General features: G+C 45.3%; 1 protein-coding gene across 3 annotated transcripts in view; it reads left to right on the top strand.

Annotated features, from left to right (window-relative positions):
- ACTR2 (actin related protein 2) overlaps positions 1 to 18,119 on the top strand; it is a 61,901-nt gene that overhangs the window by 39,271 nt on the left and 4,511 nt on the right. For all 3 annotated transcript variants that reach the window (XM_039529558.1, XM_039529556.1, XM_039529557.1), the window contains 2 exons: positions 8,521 to 8,593; positions 13,643 to 13,779. In XM_039529558.1, coding sequence (XP_039385492.1) covers positions 8,521 to 8,593; positions 13,643 to 13,779 — 210 coding nt within the window. The remainder of the gene's footprint in view (positions 1 to 8,520; positions 8,594 to 13,642; positions 13,780 to 18,119) is intronic.

Consider the following 18,119-nt stretch of genomic DNA (forward strand, 5'->3'; position numbering starts at 1 on the left):
ATGTCATCTTTTCCTGGAGCTGTTCGTTTTAAATAGTCAGCTGTCAGAGCATTTCTGGTTTAACCAGTCTGTAATGCTAAAAGCTACTGAATTCTTATCAGTTTCTTCTGCTCTGGTAAAAGCATATTGAGACAAGGGGAAGTGGTCAATTGCTTGTGAGTCACGGCTGTAATAAACTGCGTGTTTTGTTCACTCAGCCTTTCTTGCCTTTGCTGTAAACTTGTCAGAGAACTACTCTGTGAAGCACTGTCCTACAGTCTGTGGAGTCTGTTTCTTTAAATAGTCAAATTGTATTTAAATGTATAAGCTAAAGGCAAATTAGCAATAAACTATGTAATTGTATTTTAATGGTTAAGGAGAGCTAGAGCACAGGATAAGAACTCTTTTTGATATTTAACTTGTGTATGTTTTGATGAGTGCTGTTTCTTAGAACGATACACGTTTGCAAGCTATAATTAAATATTGTGGTTATTTAGCCGTACGATTTCAACTGTGGCTGACTTTAACAAATTGCTTTTTTAAATCCAGGAAGTCTGTGTCATTTATACTTGCTTATAGCAGCAGGACGTTAATGTGTTTGAAAGAAAAGTTACCTTTACTTTGTATTATATGCAGTATACATTTTTCTTAAAATGTTCTATAATTTAAGAATCCTTAGCAAGGCCTCAAATTTACATTATTATTTTTAAATAGTAATTTTTGGGTTCTTTTTATTTGCTATCTGGTTTCTCAGGCTTTAGGATACATTCACTTACATTTTCAAAATTTTCTTCACAACCATGTACCTTTTTTATAATGAAACTTGAGAATCTTATGCAATCTCTTCATTCCAGCAGCTGGCGCTTTAAGAAAAACACCAAATATTGAGAGACTGATGATAAAATCATGAGTTGGCCACACTGTAGTCCATTCTATCTTCACCAAGAACAGGGAACAGGAAGGCAGAGATGTATAAAATAGCTTGTGATACTGGCTCCGATGCCCACAATTGGTGCTGTGTATAGATTTTTTGCTGCCCCTATTTCTTATATTTCAGCCCTATGTTTTATTTCTGTGTATTGCACAAAAAACAGTTGAAGGAATGAGTCAAATAGATCTTGGCAACAGAAAAAAAGTTAGTCGAGCTTCAGAAAGTGACAGGAATGTCTACCTTTAACAAACAGTACGTTCCGTGCCCTGAAGAAGAGTTCTGTGTAAGCTCAAAAGCTTGTCTTTCACCAACAGAAGTTGGTCTAATTAAAGATATTACCTCACACGTCTCTCTAACTTCATTCCAAAGTTAAACTGCAGTAATGAAGTACATGGCTGCCTCCCACTCCTCAATTAGGTGTGGTTGTCGTTTGTTTGTTTGTTTGAAAAACAGTTCAGTTCACTAAAGCTATGGAAAAAGTGGTGTGTGGGTTTTTAAACCCTTCTCTTTCTCCCTCCCTTCCCCCCATTAAATTAATGTGGCATGTCTTTATTTACTTAGGGCATGGCTACACTTGCGAGTTAGAGCGCATTAAAGCAGCCCAGTGCGCTCTAAGTCATGACCCGTCCACACTGACAAGGCATGTAGAGCGCTCTGACTCACGCTCCTGATACTCCACCTCGGCTAGTGTAATAACGTTTGATGCGCCCCCGCTGGAGCCCCACGGTGCCAGTGTGGACGCCCTGGTCTGTTAATGCGCTCTGATCGGCCTCCAGAAGTGTCCCACAATGCCTGTTCTAGCCACTCTGTCATCAGTTTGAACTCTGCTGCCCTGCCCTCAGGTGACCAACTGTCAGACCCACCCTTTAAATTCTCTGGGAATTTTGAAAATCCCTTTCCTGTTTGCTCAGCCAGGCGTGGAGCGCTCTCAGCGAATCTTTCCAGGTGACCATGCCTCCACGCGCCAGGCGATCCCCAGTATGGAGCAATGGTGAGGTGCTGGACCTCATCAGTGTTTTGGGGGAGGAAGCTGTGCAGTTCCAGTTGCGCTCCAGCCGTAGGAATTACAGTACTTTCGGGCAGATATCAAGGGATATGCTGGAAAGGGGCCATGACCGGGACGCTCTGCAGTGCAGGGTTAAAGTGAAGGAGCTGCAGAGTGCCTACAGCAAAGCCCACGAGGTAAACAGCTGCTCCGGTGCTGCCCCTGCGACCTGCCATTTTTACAAAGAGCTGGAGGCGATACTTGGGGGCGACCCCACCTCCACTCCGAGTACCACCATGGACACTCAGAGCCTAGTCCAACCAGGCAGGAGGAGGAGCAAAGAGGGAGCGAGAGTGCTGAGGAGGAGGAAGACACCCCGGCATCCTTAGATGCATTCAGCCAGGAGCTGTTCTCAAGCCAGGAGGAAGGTAGCCAGTCATGGCGGCCAATGCTTGGGGAAGGAGAAACACCAGAGGAGGTTCCCGGTAAGCGGCTTTTATTTTGGGAAGGAAGTTATTCGGTGTGGGCTCTTGGGTCAAGGAGGGTTAGGGCCGCTAAGATGCGGAATAGGGTATTGATGTGCTCTCTCACATCGTGGTCATCGGCCTCAGTGATCTCTTCAGAGGTCTCAGCTAGAACTTGGGCAATGCGTTTGTGCAGGTTTTATGGGAGAGCCACTGTGGTCCTTGTCCCAGTCAGGCTAACATGTCCACGCCACCGTGCCTTGTGGGGCAGGGGGACCATTGCTGCACACAGACAAGCTGCATATGGGCCAGGGCAGAAGCCGCATTGTAGTAGAAGACCCTCCCTTGCTTCCCAGGTCACCCTCAGCAGCGAGATATCTTCCAGGATGAACGCCTTTGGAAAATGTGGGGACAGTGTTCAGTATAGGGCCCCCCCTGCAGCTGTTGGCTCTCCCCAAGGCACAGAAACCCAGAGGACAGTACAGCCATGAAAAAATCAGTCCCCCTTGACCCTGTGCTGACTCACCATTTTGAGGCGCCTGTGGGTTATGTGCGATCGCTTTGGGATGGGCAAATTATGCTATTGTGTAGACTGTGCTTGCCCTCCTTAAGTACGGGGGAATCATTGCTCTGTCTGGTGTGAACAATGCTGCCTCTGTTAAGTGTTGCATTTTGCCTTTACAGATGCAACCTTGAGATCTCCGCTGTCTGTGTTATCACCGGTCGAGAAGCTGCAAAGAATCAGGAAGAGGCCACGTAGAAGCAAAGAGGGCATGGTGCATGAAGTCGTGCAGCACTCTCTTAATGAAAATCAAAAAGCGCAGGAGTGGCAGGAGAGTGAAAGGAGGGTCTGCCAGCAGAATGCGGATTGCCGGCACCAAAGCACGGAAAGTCTGATAAGCATCATGGAGCGCCAAGCGGACTTGATCCAGGCGCTCAGAGCAATGCAGGCGGAGCACTACCGCGCCTGCAGCCCTTGTCCCAAACTCTTTCCCTTGTGCCCCCATGTCACCTCCAACCCACTTTCCTCAACATCCGGGTTTTTATCGCCACCAGCTGCCTCCAACACCTGTAGCTTCACCACCCAGCCCTGAAAACTACTGCACTCAACCCCCATCACCATGCAGTATAGCCATCCTGAAGTGCAGCACTCATTGCACAGCACTCCAAACAGGACAGCTGAGTATGATAACAGGACATATGCAAATCTGTGATTGTACCATTTCCCACCCCACCCCATTGCCTTTCCTCTTTCCCAAGCAGTTGTGTTTCTTTTCAATAAATGGATTTTTTTGCTTTGAAAACATTCTTTATTATTGCATAAAGTAAAAGATGCTTTAGCCCAGGAAAGCAACAGGCACTGCAAGTCAGTGTATCATATGTAGCAAACACAGATTTCTACTAACATTGGAACCACTGCATTTCACTCCAGTGCAGGGCACCAGACATTACTGGTGGCTTTCAGCCACAGATTGCTTCCTCAAGGCATTCCTAATCCTTGCAGCCCCCTGCTGGGCCCCTCTAATAGCTCTGCTCTCTGGCTGTTCAAATTCAGCCTCCAGGTGTTGAACCCCTGAGCTCCATGCTTGAGTGAATCTTTCACCCGTCCCTTCATAAATGTTATGGAGGGTACAGCACGCAGATATAACCGTGGGGATGCTGTTATCGGCCAGGTCCAGCTTCCCATACAGAGAGCTCTAGTGGCCCTTTAAATGGCCAAAAGCACATTCCACAGTCATTCTGCACTGGCTCAGCCTGTTATTGAACCGCTCCTTGCAGCTGTCAAGGCTCCCTGTGTAGGGTTTCATGAGCCACGGCATTAAAGGGTAAGCGGGGTCTCCAAGGATCACAGTGGGCATTTCGACTTCCCCTACGATGATCTTCTGGTCTGGGGAAAAAGTCCTGGGTTGCAGCTTCCTGAACAGGCCAGTGTTCAGAAAGATGCGTGCGTCATGCACCTTTCCGGGCCAGCCTGCGTTAATGTCAATGAAATGCCCATTGTGATCCACAAGTGCCTGGAGAACCATAGAGAAATAGCCCTTCCAATTAACGTACTCGGAGTCTAGGTGGGCTGGTGCCAGAATTGGAATATGCGTCCCATCTATCACCCCTCTGCAGTTAGGGAAATCCATTTATGCAAAGCCAGCCACAATGTCATGCACGTTACCCAGAGTCACGGTTCTTCAGAGCAGGATGCGTTTAATGGCCCTGCAAACTTGCATCAACATGATTCCAACGGACTTCCCCACTCCAAACTGGTTAGCGACCAATCGGTAGCTGTCTGGGGTTGCCAGCTTCCAGACTGCAATAGCCACCTGCTTCTCTACTGTCAAGGCAGCTCTCAATCTCATGTCGTTGCACCGCAGGGTGGGGGCGAGCTCATCACACAGTCCCATGAAAGTGGCTTTTCTCATCTGAAAGTTCTGCAGCCACTGCTCATCATCCCAGACTTGCATGACGATGTGATCCCACCACTCAGTGCTTGTTTCCTGAGCCCAAAAGCGCCGTTCCACGGTGGTGAGCATGTCTGTGAATGCCACAAGCAATCTTGTGTTGTATGCATTACTCGAGTCGATATCATCGTCGGAGTCCTCGCTGTCACTTTGGATCTAAAGGAATAACTCGACGGCCAAACTTGATGTGTTTGCAAGACTTCAGCATATTCCTCAGCAGTTCGGGCTCTGTTCCTGCAGACTGAAAGGAAATACAGAGTGCGCAGTACAAAAAAATGTTGAAAGATGGCACCAATTGTGGACGGAAACAGAGTGTTTGCTGGGATGTGAACCAATGTATCATGGGACAGGACCCAGAATGCCCTGCCCCCTTCCCACAAGCCACAGCGTCAGAATGGGAAGAGGTGCTCTGTGGGATAGCTGCCCACAATGCACTGCTCCCAATGCCGCTGCAAGTGCCGCAAATGTGGACACGCCAGTGGGCTTACAGCTGTCAGTGTGAACAGACTGCAGTGCTTTCCCTACTGCCCTCTGCGAAGGCTGGTTTAACTCAAAGCGCTCTTCATTTGCAAGTGTAGCCATGCCCTTACACTGATAGGTCCTAGAGAGACAAGGTGGGTGAGGGTAATACCTTTTATTGGACCAACTTCTATTGGTAAGAAAGACAAGCTTTTGAGTTTACACACAGCTCTTCTTCAGGTTTGGGAAACTACTCAAAGTGTAATAAGTACAAGGTGGAACAGATTGTTTAGTAAACACAAGAGACCATTCAAGGTGAAGTGGCCCATTAACACCCTTCAAGTAGGGAGGGGAGAGGGCAGTTGAAGGGGGTTGTTAGTTGGCTATAGATTGTTGTAATAAGCCATAAATCCAGTCTCTCTTCAGTCCATGATTTTTTTAGTGTCCAGCAAAGTTATGAATTTAAGCTCCCAGATTTCTTTCAGGATGGGGTCCCCACTGAGTATGGGTTGTAGTTGTTTGATGATACCCTGTATGTGTGGGGTGGTAGTTAACAAGTAGACAAAGCAGAACAGGAAATGCCAGCAGTTTTGCTCACTGAGAGGGCACAGCCAAGGCTCCCTCTCAGATGTCATCCTGCTTCCTTGAACAGAACTTCTATTCTATGCATTCCCCCGGTTCATCTGGTTCACAAGATCCTTCTGAAAATCAAACTGGACAAGGCAAGAGTTACTCTTATAGGCTCTGTGTGGCTACGCCGACACTGATTCGGCATGCTGCTAGATCTATCAGTAGAAAACTCACTTCTGCTCTCACTCTGCCTGGACCTTATCTCTCAAGACCACAGTTGGTTGCTCCACCCAAACCTCAGCTCCTTTCACCTAATTGCATGAATGTTACACGGCTGAACCCAGAGGAGCAGGCCTGTTTGGAACAAGTTCGACAGGTCTTGCTGGGTAGTAGGAAGCCATCCATTAGGGCTACCTGCCTCGCCAAATGGAAGTGTTTCTCAATATGGGTGTCTCAATGAGACCTATTTCTGACTCAATCTTCCCTTCAGTCTATTCTGGATTATTTGTTCCATCTTAAGCAATAGGGTCTAGCCCTCGTGTCTATCAGGGTGCATTTAGCAACAATTTTGGCCTTCCCACCCAGAGGTGAACTGCAGATTAGTGTTCTGTCATGAAATGACAGTCCACTTTCTTAAAGGTCTGTCATTTATCCTCAGGACTGCAAGCTGATCTCCCCCCCCCCCCCATGGGATTTAATCCTGGTTCCGTTGAGGCTCACAGGTCCTCCCTTTGAACCGCAGGCATCGTGCCCTCTAAAATCAAAGCCCTTACATCAGAGCTACTATACACTGTGTTCCTCAAGGACAAGGTCCAACTGCGCCCCCACCTCTGGTCTTCCTGCCAAAGTTGGTTTTGCAGTTCCATAGCAACCAGGCCATTTTCCTGGCATTCTTCTTTCTGAAGCCTCTCAAGACTTCAGAAGAGCAGCAGCATCACTCATTGGATATTAGGCATGCCTTCGCCTTCTGCATTGAGAAGACTAAATCCTTTCACAGATCCATGCAACTCTTTGTGGCAGTAGCAGGAAGGACGAAAGGCCTACCAGCGTCAGCCCAGAGACTCTCATCCTGGATAACCTCCTCTATTTGGGCATGCTGTGAGCAGGCAGATGTCCCACCTCCGGCCATCATGATCGCTCACTCCATGAGAGCTCAGGCCTCTTCAGCAGCATTCCTCGTGAAGGTTCCAATCCAAGACATCTGCTGCAACCTGGTCATGAGTGCATAGCTTCTCATCCCACTATGCCATCACTCAACAGGCTCAAGACAATGCCAGGTTTGGGACAGCTGTGTTGTAGTTCGCATGTCCATGAATTCTGAGCCCACCTCCTTGTGTACTGCTTGTGAGTCATCTAATGTGGAATGGACACAAGCAAGCACTCGAAGAAGAAAAAAATGTTTACTAACCTTTCCATAACTGTTCTTCAAGATGTGTTGCTCATGTCCATTCCACAACACACTTTCCTGCCCCACTGTTGGAGTTGGTTGGCAAGAAAGAACTGAGATGGTGTGGGGCCGGCAGCACCCTTATGCCAGCGCATAAGCACATGACACCAGAAGGCACTAGAGCCGGCCTGACGGATACCACTGAGGGGAAAAATCTCTGGCAACAGCGCATGTGGTGCGCGCACACCTGTTGTAGAATGGACATGAGCAACGCATCTCGAACAACAGTTACGGAAAGATTAGTAACTGTTTTTTCAAGATCTGTGAGACCTACACATGCCTATCACTACGTGTGGTATATCTCATCCAGTGCACTAGATGCCACAATAGCAACTATGTGGGTGAAACCAGACAGTCATTACACTCTTGGATGATCTCACACAGGAAAATGATAAGACAGAAATACCCTGTCAGCTGTGAATGAAGCACTTTTCACAAAGTGATCACTCTGTCTGACCCATCAGTCCTTCTCCTCAAAGGAAACCTGTGCAACACTGTCAAAAGACGAGCCTGGGAGCTTAAATTCATAACTTTGCTAGACACTAAATATCATGGACTGAATAGAAAGACTGGATTTCTGGCTTATTACAGTCTGTAACCCACTAACAATGCCCTGCTCAGCAGCCTCTTTTTCCCCCTCTTACTGGAGTGTGTTAACCGGCCACCTCACCTTGACTGGTCCCTTGAAATATGTTAACTACTTATGCTAAATAATCTCTTCCACCTTGTATTTAGCTGTGACAATTGAGTACATTTCCCAGACCTGAAGAAGAGCTCTGTTTTAGCTCGAAAAATTGTTTGCCCAACAGAAGTTGGTCCAATAAAAGATATTACCTCACCCACCTTTTCTCTCTAATGTCCTGGGACTGATATGGCTACAGCAACTCTGCGAACTGATAGGTCCTCTCATTTGCATGAATGGGCAACTGTTTTGTAAGAATTTAGGTTTTGCTTATTGGAGTGAAATAAATCACTTTCTGAAGTTTATAAAAAACCGGAATGGTTGTGTAAAATCCAGTTATTACAAGAAGCTACTGCTGCGTACAAAGAATCAAAGTATGTAGTTGTTGCCCCAACATGCAAAATAATGCTGCTAAATATTTGTCCAATAAAGGTAGCAAAGATGTATTATTTCAATCACCTAATAATCACAGTAGCTGTAAACTTTTCTTTTAAGCTGCTATAAATCTTTAAAGATTTATTTGGACACTAATTTTTTTTTTCTCCCCCAGGTAATGTTTGAGACATACCAGTTTTCTGGGGTATATGTAGCCATTCAAGCTGTTCTTACTTTGTATGCCCAAGGTAGGTAAAGGTTATAACTTAGCACATTTAATATCTAAATGCAGTACCTTGCTGAAGTCTTAATATGGTATTAATAGGGCTGCCGATTAATTGCAATTAACTCAAAAAATTGACAGCCCCAGCTATTAATAAAGAAAAGATCTTGGTCTCACTTCACCACTAGCATAACTTAGCCTAGCTGACTGGATCTTCATCAAGAGTTTTGGGTTGATGAGCATCAGCATGAGTAGTATTCTCATGGTCCGTAGCTTATTCCGCCTTTCCCCATAAAAATAACACTGTGGATTCTTGTTTGTAAATGCTAAAACCTGGTAATATAGACCGTGACTGTCCTTGTATCTCAGATGTTTAAAATGTCATTTTCAGAAAGTCTTTAGCATGTTTTTAGTTTTCAAGAAAAGGTTCCAACAGTTCCTTTAAACTTTGATTTTATTTTACGGAAGCAAAATTACATTGCCTTAAGTCGATGCCTAAAAGTTGTGAGACCATTAAGATGACTCTGCTTTATTTCTGGGGCAAGAGAAGGAAGTAGACTTCTCTGCTATGGACAAGTTGGAATAAATCACAATTTGAGTTTGAGCGTTAAGAGACTGGAGGTGAAATCCTGGCCCTGTTGAAACCAGTGAGTGTTTGCTATTGACTGCAGTGAGGCTTGGATTTCACCCTAGGACTTGAAAGAGAGTTAATTCCAAGCATATGTATATGATAACATGACTCCTTACACCTTTCATTAGTAGCATGGTGAAATGACCTTTAAATGGTAGAATGTGCACAGTCTTTTTGCAATAACATCTGTTATCGCAGCTTTTCTGTCAAGAATAGTAGAAATTTGCTCTGCCACACTACATGTTAAGCGCAAGATATTAACAATTGAACATGGTTATATTTACAAATTGAAGTGCTAGCTGAAAAACCGTTGAAACAATTTTATTCAGTACCAGCTGTGGGGTTGTTTTTTTTTCCTTAGAAAAGGGAAAAACAAACCATCTGCAACAATTCAGAACTTATAGAAGATGACAGTAAAATTCAGCTGACACATTTATGACACTTGAGTTAAGATATTGCCCAAACTTCTCTTAAATCCCCTCTTTTATTGGGTTCATAGCCGAACAATAAAAATTCTTTCTAGGCTGAAATTTGGCGCGCACATATTCTCACTGGGAGGGATTTTTCTTTTGGTAATTTATATTCCTTCTAGGCACGAGGGAAGTGTCTTCATTCCCACTACAGGGTAGGTGATAAACCTCTCTATTCCTGATCAAGGGCTTGCATCCCAAGCTGCTGTCCTAGCGTCAGGCTCTTGGACAGGACTCCAGAGGGCAGAATGGGCTGCAGACCCTCCTTCCCACTCTCAACTTCAAGGGCTGCCTGAGAGTCTCTCTTGACACTGCCTAAAGTCACGCTCCTATGTCATGGCCTGATTTCTTTCTCAGTGGTGCTGAGCACTTGCAATGCTCACTGATGTCAAAGAGTTTGGAAATTTAGCCTGTAATTCTATACACGTGCCTGCATTTCATAGCATGTGATTTTTGAGACAATTCCTATGTAAATAGTAAGTTGCAAAATAATTGTAACCTTTAGAACACTTTGATGTATAGACTGTCAGCAAAATGCATGCTTAGGACAGGATGTGTGAGACTTCTAAGTATTTAATGTATCCAGTTTGCAAAGGGTTAATTCTGGGTGACACACACCCATGAACACTATTAGCAGAAGTGAAAATACTTGTATACCTTTAATATGTCATGTGTTCCTAGGAATTGCAGTGCACATGATATGCAACTTCAGTCATTGCTTTAGAGATCTTTGTAATGTCCAATCAAACTGGATGTTTGCCTTCAAATTCAAAATTAATAAGTGTTATTGACCACATTATGTATGTAGCTACTGTTAAAACTATGTCCCCAGAAACTAGCTACTGCTTTTACCTGGTATTTTGCATATCTATTTACTCCTGAGGGAATTCTGTGCCAAAAAATTAAACATTCTGCACATGATCTTTTAAAATTCTGCAAATTTTATTTGTCAGTAAATAAATATGGAGGCGCCAGCATGGCAGTGGGGAGCACAGGCCTCTGGCTGCACAGAGGTGGGTGATAATCCTGCTACCTCTTCTCCTCCCCCCCATGGACTGGACAGAGGCTGCACTGAGAGGGTTCTCTGTGGTGCATTCTGGATCTGGATGCATAGGGACGCATTGTGGGGGTGCAAGGCTGCAGGGGAGTCCAGGTGGTTGGGACTCAGCATGGGGGTCTGGGTGTGGGGGAATGGGGCTCAGCAGGGGGGGTTTGGATGTGGGAGGAGTTCAGCCGGGGGTGGGTCTAAGTGCTGGGGGAGTGGGGCTTGGTGGGGTGGGGGTCCAGGTGCAGCCATTTCTTGCTGCCCCGTCCCCTACTGTCTCCTCGTCCTGTCTCGTTCAGCTCACTCCCACATACCCCTACCCCATTCCCCATCACCTTCTCTTCCCCCTGCCCTACCGTGGGCATTTACCTTTGTACAGAAAACAGGATAGTGACCATGCATAGCGCCCAGCACACATAGAAAGGGAAGATGACCGCAGCGTCCAACTTCAGAGTCAGCAAGCTGGAGCAGCCACCCTCCCGCACCTGGCAGGAGAGAAGCTGCTCCGCCCCACCTGCTTCACTCCCCACCCAGGCCTGGCTTGTGGGGAGAGGGGCTGAGTGAGCCGGAAACGTGCCGGGGGAGGGGAGGCGCAGCATGGGAATGACTGAGACCCCCCTCTCCCTGGCAGTCCAAGCAGAACAAGCCCTGGGCAGCTCGGCAATCACAGAAATGGGGGTGGGAATGGCACATGACCCTGCATGCTCCCCCACATCTTGCCTCTGAGGGGGTAATGTCTGCTCCTGCCCTCCCCAAACTATGTGCATGGGTGTCCCCCTCCATGCCTCCCCTGTGATATACCTTTCTGCCAGCTATGTTGGGCACCGAAAATGACGAACCTGCACTGCTGGGAAGGAGCCCCTGAGCGCTGTTGCAGCTTCCATTTGCTTCCCCTTCAGAAAGTCATTTTTTCTGAGGGGAAGCAAAGAAATAATCAGGGGACATGAATTCTGCATGCACACAGTGGCACAGAATTCCTCCAGGAGTAATTTATTGTATTTTTAAAAGGACGATCCTTATCCATCAAAATTAAACATTCCACAACAGTCTTTTTACAGTTAGGGTAGGTCTATACTTACCTGCCGGGTCGACGCGTAGAGTTCGACTATCTAGACGCGATAGTTCGAACTCCGAACGCGCTCCCGTCGACTCCAGAACTCCACCACCGCGAACGGCGGTGGCGGGTCGGCAGAGAGCAGGCGGACGATCCGCGCGAACGGCGGTGGCGGAGTCGACGGGGGAGCCGCGGACTTCGATCCCGCAGCATCTGGATGGGTGAGTAGTTCGAACTAAGGTAGTTCGAGTTCAGCTACGCTATTCGAGGAGCTGAGCTTGCGTACCTTAGTTCGACACCCCCCCCAGTGTAGACCAGGCCTTAGTCTCCTGTAAATTGACTAGTTCTTTCCTTGCTGTGGTGATAACATTGTTCTACCTTATATTACTCTGCAGGAATGTTCCATTTATAAACTGGTTGGCAGATACTCCAATTCACTAAGATACATGAGGCTCTGTTATGATAAATGTATGTGTCCATAAGTAACCAAATCAGTATAATATCTTCAGCCTCATTCCTGATGAAGAATTAATAGTTTGAAAACTCGCTATTTAAAGTGAATTATGAAATTCAACCTCTAGTCATAAATTCCAAAACCCAGAATCCTGTTTAAAACCTCATTAAAGTGGTATTGTCAGATTAAAAATCTGATATTTAAATATATTTATTTGCTTGTGGTAACACATCAGAAACTAAATCTAAAGATTCTACTTAAGCTCTGTAGCACAGGCATAGCCTATGCTAGCATATGCCCCTAGTGTAGTTGCAGTCTACACTGACAGAGATTTTCTGCCAGGTAGGAACACCATCTCCCCAAATGACATTAGCTGTGTTGACAAGAGCACTCCTCTGTTGAGTTAGCAGTGTCTACACTGGAGGGTTTGTCGGCATAATATGTCAGTCAGGGTGTAGGTTTTTTCACAGCCCTGACCTACTTAGCTATGTTGATTATAGGTTTTAAGTATAGACCAAGCCTTACTTTTCATCATTAACTCTAACTAGTTGCTTTCTGCATTTTGCTTGCGTGACCAATTCAAGGCCGTTTCACTTTCTGGATGTTATAAATTACCACAATAATGTGTTTCTCGTAACTTGACTAAACCAAAAAACCCCCAATTTCTCACTGGAATTAGACTTCCTAAGGGCCTGGCAAACCCCTTTCAAAACCCAAATTAATCTGAGACTGTCCTTGGAAAAAACAAACTTAGAATGGCCAATTTATTGGCTCTGCTGTAATTTTAAGTGGCTTTTGTTTACATCCTACAAAATATGAAATTACAGAAGCCTCAAGTCATGCACTCCAGCGCCAACCAACCCAAAAACCACACAATTCTGCTCAGTTATTCAAATAAAGTAAATTACGTGTGTCATGAATGAGATCTCCAGGTGTTCAGCATCTTTGGAAATGAGGCTAATCTGTTTGCACATTAATACAGAAAGCAGGAATTTTATGCCCCAACCAGCATTTTACCAGTTTAAATATTCTCCATTTAATTGGAACATGATTTATTGGGATGTCAGGATATGAGAAAACATTCCATATGATGAGGCTGCAGTCAGTTAAGAAGGGTTGGTTAGCATTTTTTTAAAAGATTGGGGTGGAGGAGTTCATCTCTGTTCATACAGAATTTTCCAAGTAAAGCTTAAAACAAATAGTTGAAATGAAGTGGAGAACTTAATTTTACTACAATATTTTATTTAAAAATGTGATCAGACTTTCCTCAGAAGGGGAAAGGGCTCTCTTATTTAGGACAGTTACTTCATCAGGGCAGTAGGCTGGCCACCCGGTTGGTCCAGTTAGGAGGGCCCTAATGTACTGTGATGTATCATTGTCCAGATCTGCTTTTAGATGTAATATTATTGTTCTTACTTAGGCTTACTGACTGGTGTTGTTGTGGACTCTGGAGATGGTGTAACTCACATTTGCCCAGTCTATGAAGGTTTCTCTCTTCCTCATCTTACCAGACGACTAGACATTGCTGGGAGGGATATTACCAGATACCTCATCAAGGTAAGCTGAAAAAAAGTTTCTTGGAGCTACAGTCCCTGTTCTAGTGATAGGCTGTTATGTGGCCTCTATCCAAGTTCAAATCAGTTGAAGCCTAGAAAGTGGAAAGCTTGCTAGTAGTGGAGAAATCTGTCCTCTTTCCTCTGTCGGGGGTGCGGGGGGGATTGTTCTTGAATGCTTTTCCCCAGGATGCCTTAAAGCAGGGTCCTGTACGTGGTATGGAATTTGCTGTGGGATCCATTCCTTACTGCATAATGGTGCTTCAGAATCCATTTTTAAAAATACATTTCTAGTCCTTATGGGTTGCAAGAAGAACCTTCCAACTACAAACAGTGTAGTCAGTCTCTCCAAATAACCTTAAACAGCTGCTCTGTGGTGTGTGAACTGCCCATTTATCTCGGTGCCGTGATACCTGTGAAACCTGAGCAGTAATATGTAAATTGGCTGCCTATTTCACTGCTCATTATTTCGGCTGAAACTTCCCAGCTGAAGTGATTATCTCACAGTTACAAACTGCCTCCCATATTCCAAAAGCCACAGCCACCAGCCCAGCCCTAAACACAAGCTCCTCTGATAATCCGGTGAATATTAAAAATGGCAAATGTGGGGATGAGTTGAATTTAATATCAAGACACACCGCCAGGGCTACTGTATTCCTACATAAACGTTCATATTTCATTTGTTAAATCCCTCTTTTTAAAATTTAAATTCAGCTGCTTGCAGCACGCATGGAATTTCCCTTTTAAAACACAGGATTTCTGTGCTGCAGAGCCCAGAGCCTTGCCCAGTGGTGTTCTGGAAAGAATGGACGGGGTTGGGGGGAGGCTCAGCAGTTCTAATATTTTGCATTCTTGGGGCTTGCTTTGCCGTGTGGATAGTGGGTGGTGCTTCCTGTCCTCTGGCATTGGTCAGGCAGGGAAGGACCAATCAGAAACCAAAGATTTGGAGGACTCCCTTAGACAAGGCTCTCCTGGTCATTGCTTCCATTTCCAAAATGCTGGGCTTGAGATGTACTGCACCAAATTCTGCCTCATCTCCCTCTAAAAACATTCATACCAGACTGAGTTATACTCTAAGGGTATGTCTTCACTACCGGCTGGATCGGCGGGCAGCGATCGATCTATCGAGTCTAGTCTAGACGCGATAAATCAATCCCCGAGCGCTCTCCAGTCGACTCCTGTACTCCAGCTCGGCGAGAGGCGCAGGCAGAGTCGAAGGGGGAGCGTCAGCAGTTGACTCACCGTAGTGAAGACACCGCGGTAAGTAGATCTAAGTACGTAGACTTCAGCTATGTTATTTACTTAGCTGAAGTGGCGTAACTTAGATCGATCCCCCCAGTGTAGACCAGGCCTAAGAGTCAGACTTCAAAAGGGAGCTGTGAGTAAGTGTGACTTGCGTACCGATGAACCAGAAGGTGTAAGTATATACCTGCACAGGAGTCTAAGTAGGTAAGTAACTTACATGCCGTAATATATTATTTCTGAATTTGGTCCCACCTGATGTGGGGGAAATCCATTTGGAGAGGTTCCCATAGTGAGTTTCAGTTAATGGTTACAGTGACTGCATACCTGAAAGGATTTCACATACTATTTTTGGTAAAACTGTTAATCAATTTCACAACATCTTTGACTGGCATATCAAAAACTAACGTAGCCTGGGATTTAGCCACTCAAATTGATGAAGAATACATTCTGTGCATGTGAATCTTCAGAGCTAGATTTCAGAGTGATAGCCATGTTAGTCTGTATCAGCAAAAAAACATATGCCCAAATAAATTTGTTAGTCTCTAAGGGTACGTCTACACTACGGGACTATTCCGAATTTGCATAAACCGGTTTTGTAAAACAGATTGTATAAAAAAAAATCGCGGCGCCACACACACACACATTAAATCGGTGTGTGGTGTCACGGTCCGAGGCTCGACTTCTGGCTGACTGGTGACTGTGGGTAGCTATTCCGTATTAGCTATCCCCCATAGTTCCCCCTCCTGCCCCCCCTTTGATTTTCGGGTTGAGATCCCCAGTGCCTGAAAAAAAAAAAATCATTTGGTTGGGGTGGGTAAATGTGGTCAATCTCCACTCCTTCCTCTGGGAAAGCAACGCAGACAAGACAATTTTTTTTTTTTTTTTTTCTCTGGATGGCCCATAGCATGGCATGCATGGGCAGCCTTTTTTGCCTTTTTTGTTGTCACCACCTGTGTGTATGTGTACTGCCACAGCACGCAGAGAGCGCGCTCAGCAGCAGCACATGCTTTTTTTTTTTTGCTGAGACAGCAGAGATGGTTACCATCCACACTGCATCAATTCATCCAATCCAAAAATGAAGATGATCTATGATGACTACCACTTTTGCACTGCTTGCACCATTGTGCTGCTGTTGCCCCTGCCCCCTGCTGGCTGCCAAAAAAAAAAAAAATTAGAAATGTCAATCCTTTCTTTCTCCCTTTTAAAAAAATAAAAAAGAATCTGAATAGAATGCTAGAATGTAGAGAGAACTACTAGAGAGAAGAGAGAGCAGAGCTGCTGTGCTGCTGTGTGTCAGATTGTATGCTATTATGCTGGGTGCAGCTGCTCCTGCAGGTGCTCCACCTGTTGATTCCCCTCTTCTCTGTTCTTCCTGTAGCTGGTCCCCCTTGTGTGTCCCCATGTGTAATAAGAAAGTAATAAAGAACAGACAAAGACACAGACACAAACAGAAATGTGAGGAGGAGGCAGCAGCCAGCTGCTCAGCTAGGACAGTCCAGACAGGACAGTGGAGAGAGGAGAGGAGGCAGGAGAGGAGCCCAGCATCCCTTGAATAGTTTTTTTACATCTTTTTTGGGGCTGACAGGTGGGGCTGCCCTGCCTCTGCCCAGCCCCCATTATCGGTGCCATACCATCTACATACTGCACCATCTACGGGGCAGGCAGGCCCAGACCCCCCCCACTTGATAGAGTGCTAGCATGCATGTATGCATGGTTATGTGCCCCCCAGGCTGCCCCATGTGCGATGAGGCCCATAGGACCAGTACCACCAGCCACCATGCCCAGGGCATGGAGATTGGATGTTGGTTGTGGCATGCAGTGCATCAGGCATCTGCAGTGCTCAGCATAGGTGAAAGAATAAAGAGTCAAGAGAGGAAGGTTTTTCTTTTTTCAGTTTGGGGGTGGGGGGGGGGGGGGGGGGGGTGGTGCGCTGGTGGACGCCCTGACCCACCCACACACCTGACACTGTTCTACTGCATTTAGAATGCAGCAAGAAGCCAGGAACTCAGAGACTGGAGACTGCAGGAACTGTGGGATGGCTTGAGTAGCATGTCCATTTGAGTTTTCATTTTTCCATTGGCTTTCCACTTTCCATTGCGCTGGCGCCTGTCTGCCCTGCTTTCCTGCTTTTTTAAAATTTTTTTTTTTTTTTTTTTTCTTTTTTTTCATCTTCTTCTTTTTGATTTGCCTGATTACAGATCGATTGTTTCCATCTTTCCATGCATTTTTTTTGTTGATTTTTTTTTTTGATTTTGATTTTTTTTTTTGACTGCTCTGCACCACACGCCAGCAAATGGAAATATTCAAAGGCTAAATCCAAAGTTCTGATTCCTGCATTCGCTTGTCAGTGGTGTCAGTGGCCGAGTCAGAGTTGTGCATGGTGCGACGCAGTGGTCGCCAGACCCGCAGCCGATGCCCACCTACACTACTGTGCTCATCTCGGCCAACACTACAAACAGTACCTCCTAGTCCTCTCAAGTAGTGGGAGGCAGCCAGTTTAGCGGCCCTTTATTTATACCCTTTAGTAAAGTGTCTCAGTTTAAGTGTAGTGATGTACCGCCCTAAAAAGGGTAGACCAACGTAGAAAAGGCCTAAGTTGTCCCAAGGACTCCTTGTTTTTTTTTCAGAGCTAGAGTAATTCTTTTAAAGATTTTTCAAGTATGTGGGAAAACCTTTCCCAATATTCATATGGCAACGAGGAATGTATGTGTTTTCTACAGTAAAAATGACTCTGTTCAGTCAATAAAGTGGTCAGATTAAAATCAATTGTATCGTTGCTACAACCTATAAAGACCTAAAAGAAATCAGCTGGATTGAAAAATCACAATGAATCTCCAAATTTTGAAATGAAATCCCAAGAAAAAGAACAATTTGAGAGATTTTTCACTTTTTGCTTTGTAAAGATCATAGTGAAAACTGTAGTGCAGAACGTATCTTCCACTTTTCAGAGTTATACTGTCATATTCACGCTGATAGAAATAAATGCAATTTGACCCCTCCCCTTACTTTCTTAAACTTGATTCTTGTCACATTTTTCATTTAATTTGTCTTTAGAGAAGTCTGTTTCTTCTGAGAAATACAAAAGAAGGGGAGAAATCA

This window comes from Mauremys reevesii, linkage group 3, assembly GCF_016161935.1.
Source record: "Mauremys reevesii isolate NIE-2019 linkage group 3, ASM1616193v1, whole genome shotgun sequence".
Classification (NCBI taxonomy): Eukaryota; Metazoa; Chordata; order Testudines; family Geoemydidae; genus Mauremys; species Mauremys reevesii.